The 22,758-nt window shown below is 44.3% G+C and overlaps 1 protein-coding gene across 4 annotated transcripts in view; it reads left to right on the top strand.

The window, feature by feature from the left end:
• Window positions 1-22,539, top strand: part of LOC128756953 (uncharacterized) — a 38,749-nt gene extending 16,210 nt beyond the window's left edge. For all 4 annotated transcript variants that reach the window (XM_053861851.1, XM_053861853.1, XM_053861850.1 and 1 more), the window contains 9 exons: window positions 3,869-3,929; window positions 4,184-4,204; window positions 5,389-5,649; window positions 5,771-5,858; window positions 5,933-6,162; window positions 6,247-6,534; window positions 7,643-7,821; window positions 13,236-13,328; window positions 14,945-22,539. In XM_053861851.1, the coding sequence (XP_053717826.1) occupies window positions 3,869-3,929; window positions 4,184-4,204; window positions 5,389-5,649; window positions 5,771-5,858; window positions 5,933-6,162; window positions 6,247-6,534; window positions 7,643-7,821; window positions 13,236-13,328; window positions 14,945-15,397 (1,674 nt within the window). In that variant the 3' untranslated portion in view covers window positions 15,398-22,539. The remainder of the gene's footprint in view (window positions 1-3,868; window positions 3,930-4,183; window positions 4,205-5,388; window positions 5,650-5,770; window positions 5,859-5,932; window positions 6,163-6,246; window positions 6,535-7,642; window positions 7,822-13,235; window positions 13,329-14,944) is intronic.
• Window positions 22,540-22,758: the final 219 nt, after the last annotated feature.

Here is a 22,758-nt window from a genome sequence, read left to right on the forward strand (position 1 = left end):
TGCGTCAACAGACTCGGGTGTGAGGGACTGAGATCTGGTCTTGTGAGGGTGCGTGTTCGAGCCCGGTTCTCCCTCTGGTTCCCCTCGTTTTCTCTCCATCTTGGTCCAGAATCACGCCGGTCGTGATCGACACACCCTTCAGGCTGCACCAGCAGCTCCGTCCTGGCTCCGGTCTGTGCGGGATGGGGGGGTGATGGTGCAGGAGGAAGGCGCTCAGCCCGGTCCATTCATGGGACCAGGAGTTCTGAGGTGTGACTGGGCCCATTATCGATAGAAAGCAGGGGGAGCGAGAGGAGAATCGATCAGCGCAGGCTTCATCTGGGGGAGAAAGTCTTTCATTCACGCTTCAAAGATGACGTAGTTGTTGTTCGTTTTCATGCAAAAACACATTTTGCTTCAAACTCTTACTTTGTCCAGTATGTGTTTTAAACATATTATTATTGTTTTTTCGCATCCAACTCACCTTTTCACTTTTTGTTATTTGTTATTATGCTAATAATACTAGTTTATAGTAATAATAGTTTATAATTTGATTTCAATTGTATTTATTTTATTTTTTAAATCACCATTGATTTGACTTGGCTTTGCCATTCCAGGCAGCTCAGCCACGTTTGTTGGCCCATGATCAGAGGTTAGAATAGGGTTGAATGGTGGAGATGGCAGCATCTTGATCTGGTGGTCCCTCACTCACATCCATCTGGTTAGGAACCCCGTCCTCCGAGTGCAACATATAAGAGCAAGGAGAGAAGGAAGTTTGCTGAAGACCAAAGTTGGACCTCAAAGGTTTGGAGTAAAGTCATCTTCTGTGACGAGTCAAAATGTTTAGCTTTGTCCTTGAGAGGGTTGATGGAGGATCAGCGATGATCTGATGGTAGATTAATTTTTGCTGAGGATGCATGCACTGAACCTTTCTAGATGAAAACTCACTGATACCTAGGGCTTCATACTGTCAGGAATCAGGCGCTACAATACGTATAACAATACTGTTGTAACAATACGATGTATCACGTGATATTAGGGTGCTATGAGTGTGCTGATATATATTCAAAGATTTGTTAACTAGAGCCTTTTTTTATAGAAAAACCATCACAAACAAACTGCAGCATCTCTTTGCTCCACGGTAGTTAGCAGTAATGCTGCATAAGTGCACCCATTTATACTCAGCGTTACATACGGATACAGACAGATCCTTCTATCCGTGCTCTGGATTCATTTCCTCTGTATTTCTGCACATTTCCACAAAGCTCATGGATATGGATGAAACGATCAGTACCGCCTGAAACCATGGGGGGCAGTGTTGCTGTTACCCCCCATATGTAGCTCAAAGAAGACAATGATGGAAATTTTCTGTCCTTCAGTGGCGATATATTCAACAGCCTGACTAACCACTACCTCCTGCGGCGCTGCCTCCCTTTCCTCTTTTGTGCAAGAGCTACATGATCAATACTGACTCCACCGTTGCCATGTTGGTTTTGGAGTTTGTCTTTGACTCTGACTCTAGTGGCTATAACGTAACGTAGGGAACACATGGAATCATGTGATCAGTGACGGCAACACCGTACAATTTTGTACGTAAGGGGAGCGTAAATGTTAAATTAAGTGTGTTCCTTGAGTACTCGACTCTTGCGGGCTACATCTTACTGACACCATGGCTCTGGTTTGTCCTACGCTTGTGTCCTGCCGTTTCTATGCCGTGAATGACAGTCTTGTCCCTTCAGATTCATACTGACTACTGACTTTGCTGATATTTAAATCAGGACTACCAGGCCTTGTTGTAAAGTGCTTCTGGGAGGAGTCCAGTTAGTTGCTACCAACCGGTGGTTAGAACTTCAATGAGCTCACAAACATGAACATTAGTATTTATTTAATAAATACTATAATGGACCTAAGTATTGCAATATTTGAGTGGATCGATATTTTCTTCTACCACTGCTGATACCCCGTGATGTCCAAGGGGTGCCCTGCCTCTCGCCCGACGTGACTGGGTTACACGCTAACAGAGCGACCAAAGACAATAAGAGGGAGAGAATTACTAAAAGAAGACCATCATGTTTCCGTATTGATGCATTTGGCATTGCAGATCTGACTTAAGTGTGAAATCAATCTGATCTACTCGGTCTACTACGCAGTGTTGTTGCAGAGACTGAGACCAGAACTTCCAGAGACTTAGTCCAAGACTATGAGAGCTCGAGAACATGGAACAAAGTACTGGTGTATTCCAAAGAAAGCGTTTGAGTTCTTGATTTATTTTGGAGAAAATAACTAAGGTTTCTGTCACAGTGAGAAAGAAATGTGCGCTTCTGTGTTCTGTATTCAGTTTGGTGTTGCCCCCTGCACTCACAGTCTTGGTCTCTGTATGCTCTTGTCTCAGTTTAAGTGTTGTTGACTACGGCACTAGCATTAGGTTTCCTCCATGGCATTGGTGTTGCACAGTGGTCGATCTACATCGGTAGATTTTCTGCCTTAAATTGGGAGTTTGTCTGCAATATAAAGTGATGATCTTGTTGTTAGAGCTGAGGATGATGGTTTTATGGCTGTTTATTTCCTCGGTGTGATGAATGACATATTTCGAGGTTTCACAGGGTCCAGAAGTGATGCAGGTCTTTATTGTCCGGGCGCTTCTCTCTGCACGGCTGCACTTTATCTCCTCTCTAATTGGCTCCTGAAAGTCGTTAGTTTCATGCTCAACATTAGTGGCTGTTGTTGTTGTTGAGGTCGGAAATGAGTCGGGCGTCATCGTGGGAGCCGTTTTCCTGAAACTGAGAGTGAAAGAGCGTCAAAGGAGAGGTGCTGCTGTGCAGAGGAGATGAATGTGTCCGCACAGTGTGTAGAGAATGGTAATAGATGTGTCACCAGACATTTCAAAGATTGTCCTGCTTCCTCTTTCCGGCTGTTAGTCTGTCTATTAAGCGCCTCACAGCTAGCATTGTGTCGCCACAGTATTCCATCTCCTTCATAATGGCCCTCATTGGTTGTCTTGCACATCTTCCCCCCAACATTCTTGGTCCAACTCTGTCTCTCTACGTTTCCAAACCTCCCTAACCTTGCCTCCATATGTCTCCCTGATCCTGTCCTTTATAGTCCCTCCTCATGACAACCTTAACATCCTCTCTCTCCACCTGCCCCACCCTGCCTGCACTCTCCTCTTCGCCTCCCTTCATCTCCTTCCACTATTCAAGATCTCATCTTTGGAGAACATCTCAAAACTAGTTTGTGACGCCCCTATTTTATGTTGACTTTAATGGAAGTAGCTGCTGATTTTGTCTTTTTTTTCCCCCTGGTGGAATAAATTTAGAGTCCCCTCTTTTTCAGAGTGGAACGCTCTCCCTCCACCCTTCCTCCCCTCCCTCTGCTCTGTGGTCAAGCACAGGATGATCGACTGAGGAGACACGAAGCACTCCAGCTCACCGCTCGCACTGACTGCACTTTATCTATTAGCCGTCCTAATTCTGTATTCGACTCATGGAAAAAAGGAGGATGGATTTGTGTGCCCGGTTTTGGCAGCGGTCCAGTTTGGATTTTGAGATAATTTGGTTTGTTGCCACGGAAATGGGCGGCGATTGTGTTTGAGAGCTCCTCTGTGTTGTCTGACCAACTCACTGTCAGCTTCTGTGATTCTATAGTATCTCTCAAGGTTTTGAGTAAAGTGATGAAGCCTTGTGAGGCTTCATGAAGCCATGTCCTACATATTACAGCTCAGTAGGTGGCGCTCTTACTTCAACATGACGCACCGTTTCATTCAAACGAAACTGTTTATAGAGCAGAGAGTGCCACCTATTGGCCATGTCTGAAGACCATGTCATTTTCCAGGATCACTGCACGACTTCAGCCTTTTACTGACAGACTGTGTTTTGTGTGTAATTTTCAGCGGAGACTAGTCAACATGAGGTCCATCCCCTGCGCAGTGCTTAGCGCCCTCTTCTGCACCGGTAAGCACTAACACTAATCAGCCATTTGGCCAGCAGTTTAAAGCCCCAGGCCTGAAACGCTGACTCTTCCAAAATCACACCAGTAGGGTTTTGTGATCTATTTACATCCTTCTTTTTTCCCCTCACTTGGGTCAGCTGACATCGTCATATGGGTTATTTTTAGATTTGTCTGTGTCGCACTGTGTGTTTCTCAGGACTTTAAAAAGGTGTTGTGGCAAAGCAGGTTTTAACATACTTTCTACTTTCTTTCACAGCAGTCTCAGCGTCACTGAAAGGTAAACTACTTTCCATCTGAAGTCAAGGAAAAATGTGGTTTGTCACTGGCTGCAATCTGTGGTGTATTATTAGCATCTGTTGCTGGACAGGACAGTGTCACTCACAAGAGTGACTTGTTTGAGAGACGATGTGGCTGGGGAAGAAATATAAATTTGGAAAAATGCTGCGTTAAAATTGTCTAACTTATTGAGTTTGGAACGTTTGTCATTAGCATTATTTATAAACTAGTTAGGTACTGACACATTCAAATTTACGGAAAGAACTAATTTTCTTTTTAAAATATAAAAAACTGACTTTGTTAACAACAATGATCCCATTGAAACATATTGTTCTAAATATTTTGAGGGCTGGGTTGGATGGTAATTAATAATATTTATGCAGCCCACATGAGGTCATAGAAAAACTTTAATTGAAAAATATATATTATAGTTAGTTTGCATCAATGTTGTTGTTGCTGCTGTTCTTCCCCCATAGCTGGAAAAAAAAGTATTATTTTGGACTCTCACCAGGCTGATCTACATGGTGCTATTGGAATAGAAAATGTTGCATTGTGCAAAAAAAAAAAAAAAGAAAGAAAGAAAAGACCTGAATTCAAAAGTACAATATGTATTTTATTAAACTAAATAATATCCATTGTGTACTTTTTAATTTACAATATTTAGATATCTATTATCATATGGCATTATTTTAAAAGTGCACTATCAATATCATTTCATGTATTTAATAATATTATTTCAACATAAATGGAAAGTTTTTCTCCCCCCTCTAATTTCTGTAATCTCATGTACTTCCTGCAGTTAGTAATGGACTGATGAGGCTTCATGAAATAGTGTCCTCATTTTCACAACTCAGTTGGTGGCGCTCTCAGTATGATGTGAGGTTTCATTGAAAACGGTCATGAAAACTCAAAGATTTTAGTGGAAACAGTGCCATCTAGTGGCCTCTGAAAATGAGCACACCGTTTTGGAAAGCCTTGTAAGCCCGCCACTTCCTGTAATGCCCTCAAGGGGGCTCCCCCATTACAGGTCAGAGGCTATGTGTCTCATGATGGTCTGGTGTCCCGTCTGCCTTTCATCTGTAGTTTTTGGTTGAGACTCCATGGCACTGGCTTCAGCAGTAGATAAAGTTTGTCACATGTAGAACAGAGAAAATTTGAAACTAACAGCTTCTTCTGTTGCAACAGTCAAAGAAGAACACAGAACTGTGCTCTACGGTGAAGATATCCACATCAACATCCCGCCTGGGGACGGTGGAGAGGTGGTGTTCGAGTCCAAGAGCTCGCCTCAGCTGGTCCTGTTTTATGAGGGGAAGGTCGTGGACAAGCGCGGCGGAATCAATAGTTTGGGTCACCTGGTCCTGGAGGACGTGCAGAAGGAGGACGAGGGAACGTATGTTGTCAAGGACAACAATAAAACGATCAGACATCTCATCCTCAAAGTCAGAGGTAACTTCATATTTACATTCATCAACAAAATAAAGATAGCTTGTACTTTCGTGCTCTTCAAAGTGCCTCTATTTACTGTGTTTATTAGTAGAAATTTGAAGTTGTCATGACATTTTTCCAGACTGTTCCGTGGAGCTGGTGGTGAAATACGGCGACACCTTCTCAATTCCACTCAACCACGTGGAAGGTCCGATCACTCTGGAGTTCAGGTGACCTTCAGAAACTATTGCCTTCATTCTCCACAAGAGCAAACTCAGGGTGTGGTCTCCTTCTCCTCATCAAGGCGGGGTCTGATCCAGCACAGCAACCACACGGACACGCTGACCGCCACCGAGGCTCCGCCTGTGCTGCTGTACAACAGGACGGCTGTGCTGCTCGGGGAGTACGTCGGGCGGCTCAGTGTTTCCGAGAAGCGAGTCACGCTGCATTCCGTGTGGATGGCGGACGAGGGCAGCTTCACCGTGCGCGACCGCGAGGGCAAAGTGAGGAGGCGGATCTGCTTGAATGTCCGTGGTGGGTGGAAGTCAAAGACATTGTGTTGTCATGTTCGCTGCTGTGCCTATGGTTAAGTGGCATCTGTCCTTGTTCCGCTCGCAGAGCACCAGGACTTCCTCCACGTGGCGTACGGGTCAAACCTGAAGATGAAACTCTACACAAACCCTTCCAACTTGAACGTCGTCTACAAGCCCAAATCAGACAATCAGGACCGGGCCGTCTTGGTGCAGGGAGCTCTTTTGCCGTCTCTGGACCCTCTGCTGGACGGCCGGGTGACGGTGGAGGGGTCTGAGCTGGAGATGAAGAAGCTCCACATGTCTGACTCGGGCGTGTTTATCCTGACAGACCTGGCTGGGTTTACAGTGGCTCATGTCTACATCGACGTAGAAGGTAAGAAACTCCAGCTCACCTCACGCCTTGCCAGCACTCTTTCAACCTCCACCTGATCTACCTATATAGATCTATCTATCTATCTATCTATCTATTTATCTATCCAGCTAAGATAGCTAGATATCGATCATCCATCCATCCATCCATCCATCCATCCATCTATTCCATCCATATATTTATCTAGCTATCATCCATCCATCCATCCATCTATTCCATCCATATATTTATCTAGCTATCATCCATCCATCCATCCATCTATTCCATCCATATATTTATCTAGCTATCATCCATCCATCTATTCCATCCATATATTTATCTAGCTATCATCCATCCATCCATCCATCCATCCATCCATCCATCCATCCATCTATCCGTCATCTATCCATCATCTAGCATCATCTATCCATCCATCCATCTATCCATCCATCCATCTATTCCATCCATATATTTATCTAGCTATCATTCATCCATCCATCCATCCATCCATCTATTCCATCCATATATTTATCTAGCTATCATCCATCCATCCATCCATCCATCCATCCATCCATCCATCCATCCATCTATCCGTCATCTATCCATCATCTAGCATCATCTATCCATCCATCCATCTATCCATCCATCCATCTATTCCATCCATATATTTATCTAGCTATCATTCATCCATCTATCCATCCATCCATCTATTCCATCCATATATTTATCTAGCTATCATCCATCCATCCATCCTTCCATCCATCCATCCATCCTGCGAGCTAGTTCCCACCTTGATCTATCCATCCATCCAGTCCAGCTAGCAAGCAGTTAATGATTGGTCAATAACAGCATTCTTTAAATACCAGTTCACCGTCACCTTTGACCCCACTATTCCCTTATTAATGCAGATTTACTAGTCCAATTCATCTTCTGTGGCCTCATCACCTTCATCATCACCTTCGTCTGCTGTCTTTTTAAGAATCAATTGTCATGTGAGACACCAGGAAGTAGCACACCCATGATGGCTGTGTGTGAGTGGATTGACCCCACCCACTCAACCATCCATTAAAATAGCCCACGTGGAGCTTGGAATCCTGATCTGAACCTGATCTGAACGTCTCTGTGATCTCAGCCTACAAGCTTCCCCCGCTGACAGTGGCCATCCTGTCCATGCTGGGTCTCATCGCCTTCATGCTGCTGGTCTGTCTGCTGTCCTGCGTCTACAAAGTTCACAAGAGAAATCTGAAGAACAAGAAGCTGACGCTGCTGGCGCAGCAGGCTGGCAAAGGAGAGGGCGAAGCCTTCAGACAGGTAACGCTCAGGGGAGTTTATCTTCTCTGCACACGTCACTAGCACATCACTGAAACAGGAGACACGGTCTTCCTCACCCCTGGTCTTGAATGTTGGGTCGACCCTGAAAGGACGCCAATAAAAGCACAACAACTCATGTGGTTACAAGGTGGAGCTGAGACGTCCAACTGCTGTCTCTGATTCGGGAATATTTAAATGTTATTTAATTATCTCCGAACTGGTCAATAGGTCTTTCAAAAAGAAGCAGCAGGGGACATCTTCAGCGTCAGATGTCTGCTCTTGCATCATTGATGAAGGTGGAGGGCCTGACTACACGAGGGCTTGATTGTTTTTCCAATAACGTCAGGCTGTTTATCAGATGACCGTTCGGGAAGTCTCGCTCTTACCTCCGATTCAGAGAGCCATGAGGAGGAGGAGACTCGGGAGAGTCAGAGATGAAGATACTGAGGCTGACACTGGGAACGGCATGATCGGAGATTAGTTCATCAGAGGGACCTGGAGAATGTTGTGGATGAAGAAGAGCAAGGCAACCAGTGAGGTTCAGGGACGTAGTGAGGATGATGAAGATAGTTGGGTAAGCAGAGGTTGTGTTCTCGACAGCGTCAGTCAGTTAGCATCATGACTTGATAAGTTACCCACTGATATCAATGAAATTAATGGGGTTTCCATCCAACTATTCTTATTCAAAATAGCGAAATGGATATCAGTGGATGTCAATGGAAACAATAGAAAACTCAAAAGAGTTTTTGCGCTCAGAGGAGTTGGATTTGTCTACGTATCGCAGTCTGAACCCTGCAGCTAATACTGTACGACGACGCAGCTAATATATGGATTTTTACTGGGTAAAGAGCTTCGTGCTGCCAAAATATTGAGTCTTGTTGCATCAAACCGATGAAATCACAGGCATTGTATTGACCTTAAAGCGCACAAAATGCGCTGTTTTCACCTGTGTGTCAGCAGCTCCGCCCACAGTGCCGATCTCCTGGAGGAGCGGAGATGAGAGGAAGCAGCAGCTGAGACCAGCTGTGGTGTCGGACACACAGGCAAAAACAGTGCATTTGGAGGCGCTTTAATGTGAATAAAAGATGTGAGGAGTTGATGATTCCAGTTCAGAACATTGACAAGTTTGTTTCATGAGTCAGTGTCCATGCTGGAGCCTGTTTTCCAAACTAGTGTAGAAGTGATCCTCATGCATTATGATCCTCCACCTGATGATTTGGGTTGCCACAAGAACATGTCAGTGGTTGGTGGTTTGTCAAATCTTGTGACCCGGTGTTCAAGACCAAGGTTGAGATGTGCCTTCCATCGCTCCAGTCACAGCTACAACACTCAATAACAATGCTGACACATGTCTGTGTTACTGTGTGTTGTCTGTGTTCTCTTAACTGTTGTCTGAAGTTTCAAGTCATTTGGGTGGGTGGTTTTTACCGAGCTAGCTAACAGTGTCGCCTGTACGTTGCGCTGTTTCCCCCTCTGACTGTAAGGATCTACACACGGAGCCTCTGCTTGGTGAGAGAATCAAGTTCTGGTGTTCTGCTTCCTGCATATATACATAAGACACATTTGCTTCTCGAGAGCCAAATCAGATCTTGGATCGACTCGGTCCTGCATGTCGCTGAAACCTTCAGAGAGGGGGTGATGAAAACAGGCCCTGAGGAGGAGGGTTGTCAGCCGGCAGCGATGAGTTGATAGAAGATCTCATTTGACAGTTCCGTGCAGTGGATGTGACGCCCGGTTCTGGGTCCATAACTCCTCCTGGTCCTTGAAGAATTTGCAAGCTTCACACTTCAAGTCAGTAGAGTTCAGTGGTTAGCCATACATACGGAACTGTGTAGTCCCCACCTGAGCGTCAGGTCGGCTGGTTTGGGTCAGCACTTCTACTTCCTGGTTCAAGGTTGACAGCAGCGTCATGCTTCACAGTAGCTGAGAGGGTTGCAGCAGAGCAGCCACGGTCACATGATGTCCACTGCTGCCTGTGCTTCAACAGATGACCACCCTTTCCCATGAGACTCTTTTTGCAGGCTGGGAAAAGTAGGTGATTATTTAGCAGAATAAATACCAGGAGAACATGTGAAATAAAAACATTTTTAGATATGAAATTGCACTAATAAATATTATGAAGCTTTATGAAGAAAATATTGGTGAAGAGAATGTAGGAAAACATTGGTGTTGTAGCTACATGTATAGGTTCACTTTCTACAAAGTCGACTTCAAGTGTGAAGCTGAAGCTCTGGGATTTTAGAAGTTTGGGTTTGGATCCCGGCGCACATTAATTTTTCAAAAGGTCCTTCACTCTCAGATTTACAGCCCTGTTGTCCTGAAACAAGTGGATGGTGGCAGCCGACCACCTTGTGCCAGGATCTCGGGCTCGAGATGAACCGACCTGTTGAACTTTGACTGTTGTGTGTGACAGAAGAGGAGCGACCAGCGAAGTCACGCAGTCATGTGACAGCTCTACCCAGCCGCTCTTCCCTTTTTCTGACTCTCTTCCTCCTTCGGCTTTAGTTTTTTCTGCCTGGTTTCCCCTTTTCTCTCCGACTTCTCTTTTCATCCTTTCATACCTCCTTCCTTTTCTCCCTTCTCCACCTCCATAATGTTTTCTTTACACCTACTTTTAGTTGTTCATTCCATCCATCTTTCCCCTGCTTCACTCTTTCCTGAAGTTTTCCCTTCGTTTTTGGACCTGACTTCCGACGACGTTCATCCTTTCTAACTCCTTATCCACCCTTCTCTTATGCCGTCCTTCCTTTATCCGTTTAGTCTCCCATTCTTTTATCTCCGCCCCTCCTCCTCCTCATGCGACTCTCCTCCCTCTCTCCCTCTCTTCGCTGCAGTCATCCAGCGATGATGAGCACAGACTAAGAAGCTTCGCTGCAGTTAAACGTGTGTTGACGTGACAACACACATGCCGCTATAGAAACGTAACTCTCCTGGATGTGTCGTGGTATTGTCTGTCTTTGTGTGTGTAGTCGCCCCTGTGTCTAAGTACGAAGTGTGTCGGACTTGTGTGTTTGTGACTTTGCTCCAAACGTCATGTGACATTTCCTCCGGTGGATTTTTCATTTGAGGCTCACACCATCATCACCACCCCTCTGATGTCGTGTTGGTCCTCAGTTCATTCTGAAGTGGTGTTGTCGCTCTGTTGTGGTCACGACTTGTCCAAGGTGGGAAGACTGTTCCTGGGTGACCAAGGCTCACCGGAGTATGGGAAGCTTTGCCTCTTGGGTTCCGATGATCAGCCGTTAAAAAGCACCAGTAAGCCTTGGCCACCAGCAACACTGTTCCTGAGTCCCGTTTCCTTGTTTATGTGTGGATCAGACTCCTACAAACCATTTACCAAGATGACTGTGGTCGCTGTTTTTTAAAGGGGCAGAGCAGTTGGTACTGTTGCTGCAGTGATCATGAGATATGGACATGGGGTGCACTTATTCTGTATTCAGTGTATTCTGAAGGTATGTGTTCAGAGTTTGTGTGCATTATTGTGCACGCCAGTGGGGCGGTTCTGAGATGTTTTTTTGACATTCATTTTTATCTTGACACTAGTGGTGGGACTTTAACAAGTTAATTACTATTTATTTAATTACAACATTATTACGATTAATTAATTACAACAAAAATGTAATTTAATTGAACAGTTTGCTCTCCAGACAACAGGGAACCTTTGTAAGTGCAGGAGTTCCTGCTCCACTGATCACACTGATGCACAAGACACGTGGCAGCTAGGATGATAACAACAACAACAACAAACATGGAGGAATCATCCCTGAACAAAAGCAAACAAAAGCATCTGTTTGCTTTTGTTCAGGGATGTTTTTCACTACACAATGGCCTGGGTTTCCACTACTCTGAATGGACTTGAAATTCTTATAAAATTTAAATTCTTATACAAATATTTCCAAGATACTAAAAGAGCTTCAGTTTAAATAAGGTGATATAAAAATTTGAATATAGACACCATTGTGGTTTATTGTGCTATTGTCAAACTGATTCAGAATAAACAATATTGTGTTGTTTAAATGTATGTATCGGTCCATCATTTGATTCAGTAATATACCAAATTCATTCAAATTGAAAAATGTTGTACCATTAAACTGCGATTAATTTAGATTAATTAATCACAAATTCTCTATTTAATTACATTATTTGTTTTTATCAAATCCCACCCCTAGTTTACACCATTGCAGTGCTTCTCATTTGTTTTCTGTTGTGCCCCAAACAAGGAAGAAATAAACGTTTTGCGCCCCCCCAACTCTCTGCCACCTAGTATTATTTGTCTATAAAATGATTAAAAGTACACCACTGCATAACACTGGGTCTTTGTTAACATTAAATAAGTCAAAAAAGAAAGAAATATAGGTCAACTTACAGTAAAGAATAACTGACAGTGTTTTTGTCTGAAACAAAAAACACTTAAAATGCATGAATTGGAAATGAATTAAAAAGAAATATCAGTGAATCGCATTATTCTAGTACGGCAAAAAAAGTTCCCCGAGGTCACACACACCCGCGGGGGGGACCCGCCTCAGTATCTGAGAAGGCCTGCGCCAACGGCTATTTTCTCAGCAAACTTGCATCTAACTGAACATGAAATTCACACCCAGGCAAAGCAGACTGCTCATTTCAGTCAATGTCTCATTTTACGTTTGTTTTATGAATCACGATGGTAATGCAGTATGAGCTCAACATCATTTGTGATGATTTTATTATAAACAAAACCACTGAGAAACCGACTTCTTTACGAGAAAGCGAGTGAGTTACGAGTGAGTAAATGCCTCCCTAGTCACCTGTTAAGCGGTCAGACGGCATCATATCTGGTGATGTCGACCTTATTATTAGGTGTGTATGTGTGTGTGTGCGCCGCAAAGGAGCGCTGATGGACGGCTAATGGCGCGCAGGGTCATGGGTCGGCGCGTCGCCTCACCTTATGGTGATCCAGGATGAGACAGGTCGGCAATAACGGGACAGCGCTCCATCAAGAACACGACATCGAGTGACATCGCTTAATAGCTTTATCCACAGACCTTTCTGTTTTAAAACGCAGACTGTGTGATTTTAGATTTATGGAAATGTATATAATATATGGTACTTTATAAGTGACTAAGGTGTAGTGTGTAGCTTTACCACTAGATGGAGACAAACGTCCACCTCATCGCGTCATTTCAACCTCATCCTTTTCATGCCGTCACAATTCCGCTATAAAATATGTCCGTGTCATCCTCTTATTCATGACAAAGGTTCCTCAAATATCCCTGGGGTTTCCAGTCCGCAGAAATGACTCATGAAAAGCTCCCCATGCAAGTCATTCAAAGTGGGTGTTCAAAAGTGTTGAGGTGTGTTTGTGTACCGTTAATAGCTGCTGTTTGTTTGTGTATTACTTCAATATCTCGGTTGTGTGTGTGTGTGTGTGTGTTCAGGTGGTCCATGAGGCTTACACCCGGTTCACTGAGGAATCTCTGATGCAGTCGGCATGTGAAAACCCTCCTGAGGGCACAGAGGTCACCATCAAGGTCAGTCTTTCAGCTGTGGTGTTTTTTCCTCTCACAAATAGAGTCTTTTCTTAGAGGCAAACAGAGAACACAACTTTTCACGAGACACACAGATCAGCCATGACCTGCTTTTGCCTAGCTCCCTCTTTTGCCATCACAATTGTGAGTCAGAAGAGCATCATTAAGCCTCAAGCTGTTCCTCATTTACAGGCGTCTCTTTGTTCCGTCCTGCTGCTACTCCCTCACATTCCCACTGAGAACAGTGGGCACTTTCTCGTGAATGGGAGGTGCATCATTGCAGGTCCAGGAAGAGGAGGGAGACAGGGAGGGAGGCTATGGTTGGTGTCCATGTACCAGGGAGGAACAGTGTCAGAGAGGTGCAGGGGAACACCTGCGGCACACCGAGCTCCAGACATGTCACTTTGGAGACGTTTGTGGCCCACTCTTCCCTCTCTGTTCATTCCAACCAAACCACCGGAGTTGGCCACTGCTGGTGTTGTTTTGGTCAAAAATATTTCATGACTCACCCATTTTCATGACGTTGATGAACTAAACATGGGTTCTTGTTGACAAGATGAGACGTATATAGATGGCCGTTCAGACATTAAAAATATGTGACATTCTTGCGTGTGTAATCCGCGTTATCCGTGCACGCCTAGCTACAGCGCTTGCACTATGGCGGCGGCGCCAAGCGGCACCTGAGGGCTGACTGTGGTGAGAGTTGCTCGTCGGGAAGTCACACCATATGTTGCATGCATACTATCCGTCGAGCGTTAGTTGTGATACTTACACAACTTTTCCCACATGACTCTTGGTGCAAATGAGCTGCTGGTGGGCTTGAATTAGCTTAGCGCCACTGATCTTCAACTTAAGTTAGCTTGGCTGTGCTAACGCTAATATGTGTCACTGTGTCTAGTGATGTCGTGGCTACAAAAAAAACAAAAACAAAACAACAAAATTCAATAATTTTATAATTTTGGCCAATGTTCAATGCGCCATCAAAGGATCAATAATCCAAATGCAAAGTGATGTGCCACATGATGCGATGATGCTTCATCAATGAGTGTGTGTGTGTGTTATATACATTGTGCTCATGTACACACGTGTATATTTGAAATATATCTGAAGGTACTTGATGTACCTACATTAATTTGTATGCATTGGTAAACACAGTAATTGTATCTCCTCATTTATTTCTCATGACTGATATTAGAATAATTTCTCCCTGACTAAGACTGACTGATATGTTATTTAGTTTTCGTCAACTAAAACTAGACAAAAGATTTTGCAAGTAGACATGACTAAAATGTGACTAAAACTCATCAGTATTTTAGCCCAAAAGACTAGAACTGAGACTAAAACTGCAATAGCTGCCAAAGAATACACTGGACACATTGGTCATGTGGAGTTAAAGAAGTAGGTCGATCACTAGACACCAGTCCCTGGCTGCCCTGGCCTGATGGTCCTCCTCAAACTGACTCTTGTGGTTCTCCTTCCTGACTCCTCCCTGGACTCCTCCTCCTCTCTGGCACCCAGGAGTTAAAATAGTTTGTCCTCCAATGATGGTGTTTTTTCCTCTCAGGACCATGTCAGCCACATTTCTGATGTAACCTGGCTTCCTTCTCCGGTTCTTCCAGGGCCTGGAGGTTTCCAAACCAGGCCGCTACCAGGCTCTGACCTCAGACACGACACTCCTGGAGATGAGTGATTCTGGCGTGGAGTTCGCAGCCTCTGGCCTTCCTCTGGACAGCGACACGGATGGCGCGATGACCTACCCCTCGCACAAGCCGCTGCTCAACGCCGTCTATCCCACCGCAGTGAGTGAAGGGAGTCACTCCGTCAGCCCGGAGGCCACCACGCTCCCTGGCGGTGGCCTGAGCGCGAGCGGCACCCCTGACTCGGCTTTGAGCGCCAGCCCCGCCTCCAACCCTCGCTCAGTGGCGGCAGCTACTCCTGACGGAACCGTAGCGGGTGCTGCCTCGCCCGGAGAGGCTTCCAGGGAAACTCTGGAGTCGGCTTCCGCCAGCCCCGACGGAGCGGCGGAGAGTGCAGAGGCGGTGCAGAAGGAAGAGTCCGCTCAGAGCACTTGAGATGACTGACATCTTCTCTCACTGACAGTGATGCCTTCGCCTCTTCCGGAACCTTGTCACCCGCCAAGTCCTTGATCACAACATCGAAAACAACACACCAAAATGCTCTGACCTACAGACTAAAAATATTTCCTGGGCATTTGCACAAAATGCACACCAAAAATGTTATGCAAAAAAAAAAAAAAAAAAAAAAAAAAAAAGACCACAGAGATGTCAGCGAGCGAAGGAGCTGCTAATGGAACCTGCATGCTTTCACAAGAAACATTAAGCTCAAAGTGTTAGGATCCACAGCCTCGTGCTGAGTAGAGTAGACTAGAGTAGAGTCGGGCGACTGCATGCACACCTCAGAAGAGCGACAAGCACAGGCTCCTGCTGAAGTGAAGTCGCCGGACAGAGGGTGGAACACTCGCAGCACTTTAGAGAAACCAGTTTCAACATCAACCTTGTTCCCCTCCTCCACACCAAACTTTATTTTGTGTTACTGTAGCCGTGTGAACAAGAAGACTCTCTAATCTGCTTTAAGATCAAGGAGGTGCGTTTATCTTAAAACGCTGAGGTTGCAAACCAACTCTTCATCACTTTAGCATCTGCCAGATTTTTTTAAAATTCTGTACAGGCACTGCTAGATAGTGTAGCTTTATGGGAAAGACTGGCAACAGACCCTCTTAGTGACCCATGATCTTAGTGCTTCCAGAACAGGGTGTATGGTTCCAAGCGTTAGCTCAGACGGCTCATCTTCGCGTGTTGCCATCGTGTTTACATGTCCACCATTGGGATGCTACAGAGCTGCCTTTACACAACAGCGCCCCGTCTGGTGGACTGAACTGTTCATGATCGGTTTCTCAGTTCAGGAGAAGTTCAAGATGTTTTTTTTACGCCCAGTAACAGCTGGAGATACTGATTTAATGTTGAGAAAAACTATGATATACTGACCCACTGCGTTCATAAGCAAGAAGTACAGCCTTCCTAAAACAGAAAGGAAGGGAATTTGTTGAATCTTTGGTGAGTCTGCGGTGAAAGAAGGCTACATATTTATTGAGACACTAAACACACAGATATTAGCTCTGTTTTGACCCATTCCTTGCAAAAGAGGGACAGTTTTAGACTCTACAGTTGGTATAACTTTTGTTTATCCTGTGTCAAACTTTGGTCCCTTGTGTGACTGGACGCTGGAGAAGGAACAGTCGTGAGAGTGTTTCTCTAAACTGGGGGTCTCCACCCTTTTATCTTCAGCGATCTACTTTTGCCGTATTTCTGTGGTGGCATTTATTCACAACTCACTTGCAAAGCGTTCAATAGGGTGTCTAATGGTGCTACTACAGGAAGAGAGCTAGCCTACTCCCAAAAATTACCATAATTTCCAGACTATTGGGCGCACCTGAATATCTGAATAAAACCACACCCACTAAATTTAAGATGAAAATAGTTTGTGTGCTCACATACAAGCAACATCACCACTTCGAGCCAATAAAATTACAGGTAAATTAAAACACTCAGTGAGCTCTTCTCACCTGTGTGTAATCCTGGCACTTTCTTTAAGTGTTCGCGGAGCTCCGTGCTGCAGCTGGGACGGCTGTGGAGGCGGAGCTTCTAGAACAATCACAGAGCAGTGGTGCAAGTTGTGCGCTTTAATGTCAACAAAACGCCTGTGATTTCATTGGTCTGTGATGAGGCCTGATATCTTGACGGAAAGAAGCAAATTTGCTGGAAAAGGATTTATTCGCCACAGCTTTGATAAAGCTGCAAGTGTGAGTGTGTGGAAAATGTACCGGCTAATACTCCGGAAATCTCTATACTTTATTGCCTCCGACTAGTACGACTGGACTCACCATGGTTGTCGCCGTTGTTTGGCCGCGTCCCTTGACCCAAGCTAAGAACAGATCAGTGCTGCGCAAACGTTTGACAGCCACTCGTTGAGAAGCCATTGTTTAATATGGGACGGGCAGTGGGGCACCTGAAGATTTGAATGCATGTAAATTTAGACACAGTCATTAAAATTAGAATTCACTTGAATTTACATTGGAAGAATCACATTTGAAGTTATTGAGGAGACTAACTGGGAGGAGCTTCCTGTTGGAGACCCTGGGTCTAGACCAAAGTCAAACATGGGATTGATCCTAGGTCACATGACAGGAACACAACTGATGTAGTGTAGCTCAAGCATTAGTGTTGTTTCATCTCAGGTCAGTTGGTGCCTGAGATAGTTCCTCAACTGGCAACAAACGCAGGTCTTCTTGCTGTCGTTCCTTCGAGAGCCTGGGAAACCTTTATAGTCAACACGACTATCAATTGTTCCCGTGTGTTGCCATGCTTGTTTACATCTTGCCACTTGGAAATTCTTCATAGCTGCCTTACATATTGCCTTATCCGGCAAAATATTCCACGTATTGATATGGCAGACAGGCAGCTTACTGTTGGCATGGTCTCAGTACTTGGGTGTTGATAGAACGCTGAGCGTCATTTGGGACCGGGCAATCGCGTGTCTCGCAGTTTTAAAGGGATTCAAACCCACTCATTGTCAGCTGATGACACTTCATAAATGTGTTTATTTCTGGACAAATATACGACAGTTCCGTCATGAAGCATGGATGCGTCCGGGTCGACAGCGCTTCTGTCCGCCCTCACAGCGCCAGACAAACACTTGGATTATTGCATTTTGTTGCAGCCGCCAGCAAATTCTATTAACAGAGCAACACGTCTGGAAGCGTCCCCCACGCCATTGTGACAGAAATGCTTGTCTCAGCTTTCGCTTCTAAAATCGCCGCCATCGTTTTTCTGCGAAACATAACCGATTATGCTCGCCCACATTTGACTGGCATTTTCTAGTCCCTCGCTCTTTATTTCAGATGTCCAAACCGCAGTGGCGGATCTCGCAAAGAAATCTTTTGAAATCTTATCGCTGATCAAAACATCCCAGTCAACATTGCTCGGACCGTCTGAAAGATTCCAGGGAATAGAATTGGATTTGCTTGAGCAGACACATTCATGGACACGGAGAATGCTGCGATAAAAAGGAGGCGGTGGAGGCAGAGCTGGGTTCTTTTTGGGGAAGGGATAAGTGGCTTGTATGATTGAAAGGCTCCAGTTTTTATCAGCGCCGGAGTTGATCATTGCAGCCCACGTGGTGGCCAAATGGAGCGACTGGGAGGACGGAGTTGGGCGATAACATCGCTGCCTACTCACGATCAAATTGCGGATTTTGCACTGGGACATCATTTCACTCAGCTCATGAGAAAATGTCAATTTTTTTGGCTTTTTTTTGGGTGAAACATTTGTGACAATGATAAGTCAGAACGCTTGAGGCCGATGATTCAAACGCTGCTGTAAGATCAGATAAGTCCGGCGCTAGCATCAGCTCAGCATCTTAACATCAACCCACTTGTTTAATGAAACTTGGAGGAGAGTTGTCAGTAGCGAGCAACTGAATTCATCATGGATTCTTTGGAAAATATGGTCTGCTGTTGGAAAGGAAGAGTCACACATGTTCACATGAGGTAGCTCGGGCAATTGGTCTGTGTTCACATGACAACACTGACGGAAACTGGTGTAGTACACGTGCCAGGCCTGTAGGGGGCGCTGGAATGCTCTCACCCCCCCAAAAAAAGGTAAAAGGTGGTGTACGTAAAAGCCAGTGTGCTATATAGTGTGCTAACCCTGTAGTCCACTGTTGTTTGACATGTGGACTTTAAGGGTGAAAAGTTAGCGAGTCGAGGATGTGACATTATTGTTTCGAAACACACAGACGCAAAACAGTTCTGTCTGGACACAAGGCCTGCTGGGCGGAGCCTTGACCTTGGCTCCGGGAGCATGTTTAACAGGGGGGGGCACGATCCTTTTTCACAACCAACACAACATAGTTAGCATAAGGATGTAAAATCTTTCTTGTCAGATGACAAGTCACAGAGGACCAATGAGAAGTAGCGCCAGGCCGAGCAAGCTCTGACATTACATTTTAAACAATTCTTTTATTTGTCATTTAACATGGAGCAGACACTGCTCCCTCGTGAGGTGTTTTCGGGCCTGTCCAAATGTGAACCCCCGGACATACTGGAGATATTTGATCGCACAGTTGTCCTTCATGCGCCCTGTCAGTGCTCAAGCAGAGTTGGAGGTTGTCTCCAGGGGGAGGGTTGCTTCGGCTTGTGATGCAGGAAAGTAGGCACGTCATTTGACTTCCAAGCTCAAAAGGGTCTGTGTTTGGAAGTGGACAGGTTGCTGCTCAGGACTGCTCAATATTTAGCCCATTCCAGACAGACAGATGACGGATGCTGACAAATTCCATCTGAATTTTGGTAGAAGGTATTTCTTTCTTGAGAGGAAATCTTCATCATAATAGTCAGAATAGCCATTTAAATTCAAATCTCAGTTAAAGAATATGTTGGTTGTCTTGTTGGACAGCAGCTGGTTAGCTCACTGGGTGGCAATGATGACTCAGGACTAGGAGGTCTCGGGTTCAGACTGGTGAGGTAAGAAGCTGCTGCGGAGAACACAGTGCGAATAGCAGCAGTGGTGTTCACGCTCCCGCTGCGATCCACACCGATGATGCCCAGCCATCATCGCTGCTGTTGTTGCTTGAGAGATGCGGAAGAGTCACCAGTGGATCAGACAAACATCTGTAACATCATGTCACTACGACCACTGCCTGGTGACGTCATACTCTAAAGGAGTGAATTTACCTGCATCCCGAACTTTGTACGTGTCGGGGAGTAACAGCAACACTGACGCCCACTGTTTCCGATGACACAGTCTGTTTGTGCATGTCCGTAAGCTTTGTGGAAACATGCAGGAATTCAGAGGTTTCCATCCGTATCTGGATCAATGAGTAATGTTGAGTATCAATGGGCCTTTGAGGTCGGTCCTGAGATAAAACTATGGGCACTTTCCACATTGACAACTTCAACCTGGGACAGCAAACGATTTTCCATGGTGGCCTCAGTAGTTTTCTGTATTTAAAGAAAGAAGTAGTACTGCAAAAAAAGCAACAGATGGGTTGACAGAAATAACAACTGACAGTGACTTGGTTGTCACCGCTACTGTAGCAGATGTTAAAAGCCGACTGGCTGAGAATCTTCTGGGCTCACAACAACCTCTTCACCACGACTCGCCTCATAACTCGCCATCACACGAGTGAGAGTCTTGGGGACCCTCGCAGGACGGCTACCTCAACAGGAATCGATGTCAACCAGGATCAGCACCTCATAGCAAACCTGTCATCGGAGCATTTTTTGGGATGGAAAAGCACACAATTCTGTTTTTGATAAAAGGCGCGGATTAAAAAAAAAATGTAGCAGCTTTTATAAATGATGAATCAGCAAATAAAGGTCGCCAAGACACACAGGAACAGAGCACCTCAAATACTTAATAGGAATGAGACGGTTCTGAGAAATATTTGTCGGTTTAAATAAGCCTGTCATCTTGCGTCCAATCCAGAGAGTTGAGGGGGAAAGATTGTAAATAAGAGCAATACAAACAACACTTGCACTTCAGCAGAAGAAAACAAAAAAGGATCGACCGGTGCCACCTCCGACTCGTTTTACCTCACTATACTAAAACAGAAAAAAATGCATGTCTAAAAATGTAATATTAATAATAGAGGAAAAATTATTTTGTACTCTCTGACCCACTCATCCTCCAAAAACAACTGTTTGTGCTGGTTGTTGCCCACAATGAACATACAGGAGTCTCTCAAATCAAACAAGCAGGGTACCAAACAAACCTTAGCAGAATCTAGCATGAACATCGAGCGTGCTGGCGAAGGTTAGCAACTGACCTCCGTGTTTTTACCGTTGAGTGTCCTGACTCAACTTCCCATCCAGAACCAGGAAAAAGAACGTTTTGTTTTTGTTTTGTATAGAAGTGAATGCTAATTCTCAGACGCCGCAGTGTCATGTAGAGAAGTACATGTTGCTTAAAGGGCGAGTCATTCACAAGACTCACGTACAGTCGAACTTTCTAGCTTCACCGATAGTCATGTGCTCGAACATCTCATTTGGATATTTAGCCTGTACATGCTGTCCGGGTCTTTGTAGCAGCTGCATGCCAGACAGAGGGGTGGAGAGGAGTATGTTTACTTCAGGAGAGACTTTCTCAGTTACTAAGAAAAAATTACAAAAGAAAAAAAATGTCACATTATTTTCTTTCATTATTTTCTATTATTTTCCATACATTACAATTTAAAATTAATCTTGTTTTTTTGTTTACAATCACAAATATTTCAATGCTTATTCTTTGTAATACCATTTTTTTTAATATACAGTATGTAATATGCATGTTCCTAAAGCACTTTCCGAACACAGCTCAGTTCTTAGTCTTTTTGTCTCATGATGTCAATCTTCCTCAACTCAGCTTTTTCTCTCATAAATATTCCCTTTAATCTTGGTGGAAATTTCACCATCTTCATTGTTTTTTTTTTAAAACCATCATACTCTATCTATTGATTTATTCTGATTTCAAATTATTAATTTTGGCTTCTTTTCCTTACACTTAGTGTCACAATCACAAACCTCTTTCGCAACTTGATAATCATATTATTCTGTATCTTATTTCCTTTTCTATGGAACTTATGTCCAACCAGTTGCTAGTGTTGTGAAGTGAGTTCACCACATGACTTTTCCTCATTCAGTTTTGACTTAATTTACTATGAAGTCAACGTCAAACCTTGTGTTTCTTATCAGCATGAGATTTGATTTCCTGACACCTTTTAAATGTTTAAATGTAAATACCTGAGGAGAAAAATGCACTGAATAGCCACGTGTTTTCCTCTTGAGCAAAGTAGCGAATGAACAGCCGCAGAACAAGGGAGACGACATATACCCATCTGTTTTTGATACGGTCTCCAGGTTGCATGGTTGTTTGATAAAAATGATCACATGACTATTTATCCACTTTTGATAGCCTTGAGTCACGACGCTGCATTGTCATGAGCGGCTGCTTCATCTTTCTATCATAGAATCCTGCACCCAGTTTTTAAAACGCTTCTCTTTTACTCTGTAACGAATGGACGATGCAAATAAATATGTTTTCAGCAGAAGGTCAACTGTGATGGTTTTGCTGCTGCTGGAGTGGGTTTGACCTCTCTGCTCTCTCATGACTGACTGGTGTTTTTAGGTCTGGGGAGCAAACCCACACTAGCACAGGCTGAATTAAGAGGGTAGTGAAAATACATAACGCTGTATAAAGACTGGAAAGCATGAAAAGTAACAGAGTCAGTGTTTGTAGTAGAGAATGTTACTGCAGAATTAGTAGTAGCAATATTGGAAATACTATATTTATTGTCGTAGTTATATATATATATATATATATATATATATATATATATATATATATATATATATATATATTTCAAACCGTATTAGCGAAGA

The sequence above is a fragment of the Synchiropus splendidus genome, chromosome 4 (assembly GCF_027744825.2).
Source record: "Synchiropus splendidus isolate RoL2022-P1 chromosome 4, RoL_Sspl_1.0, whole genome shotgun sequence".
Taxonomy (NCBI): domain Eukaryota; kingdom Metazoa; phylum Chordata; class Actinopteri; order Syngnathiformes; family Callionymidae; genus Synchiropus; species Synchiropus splendidus.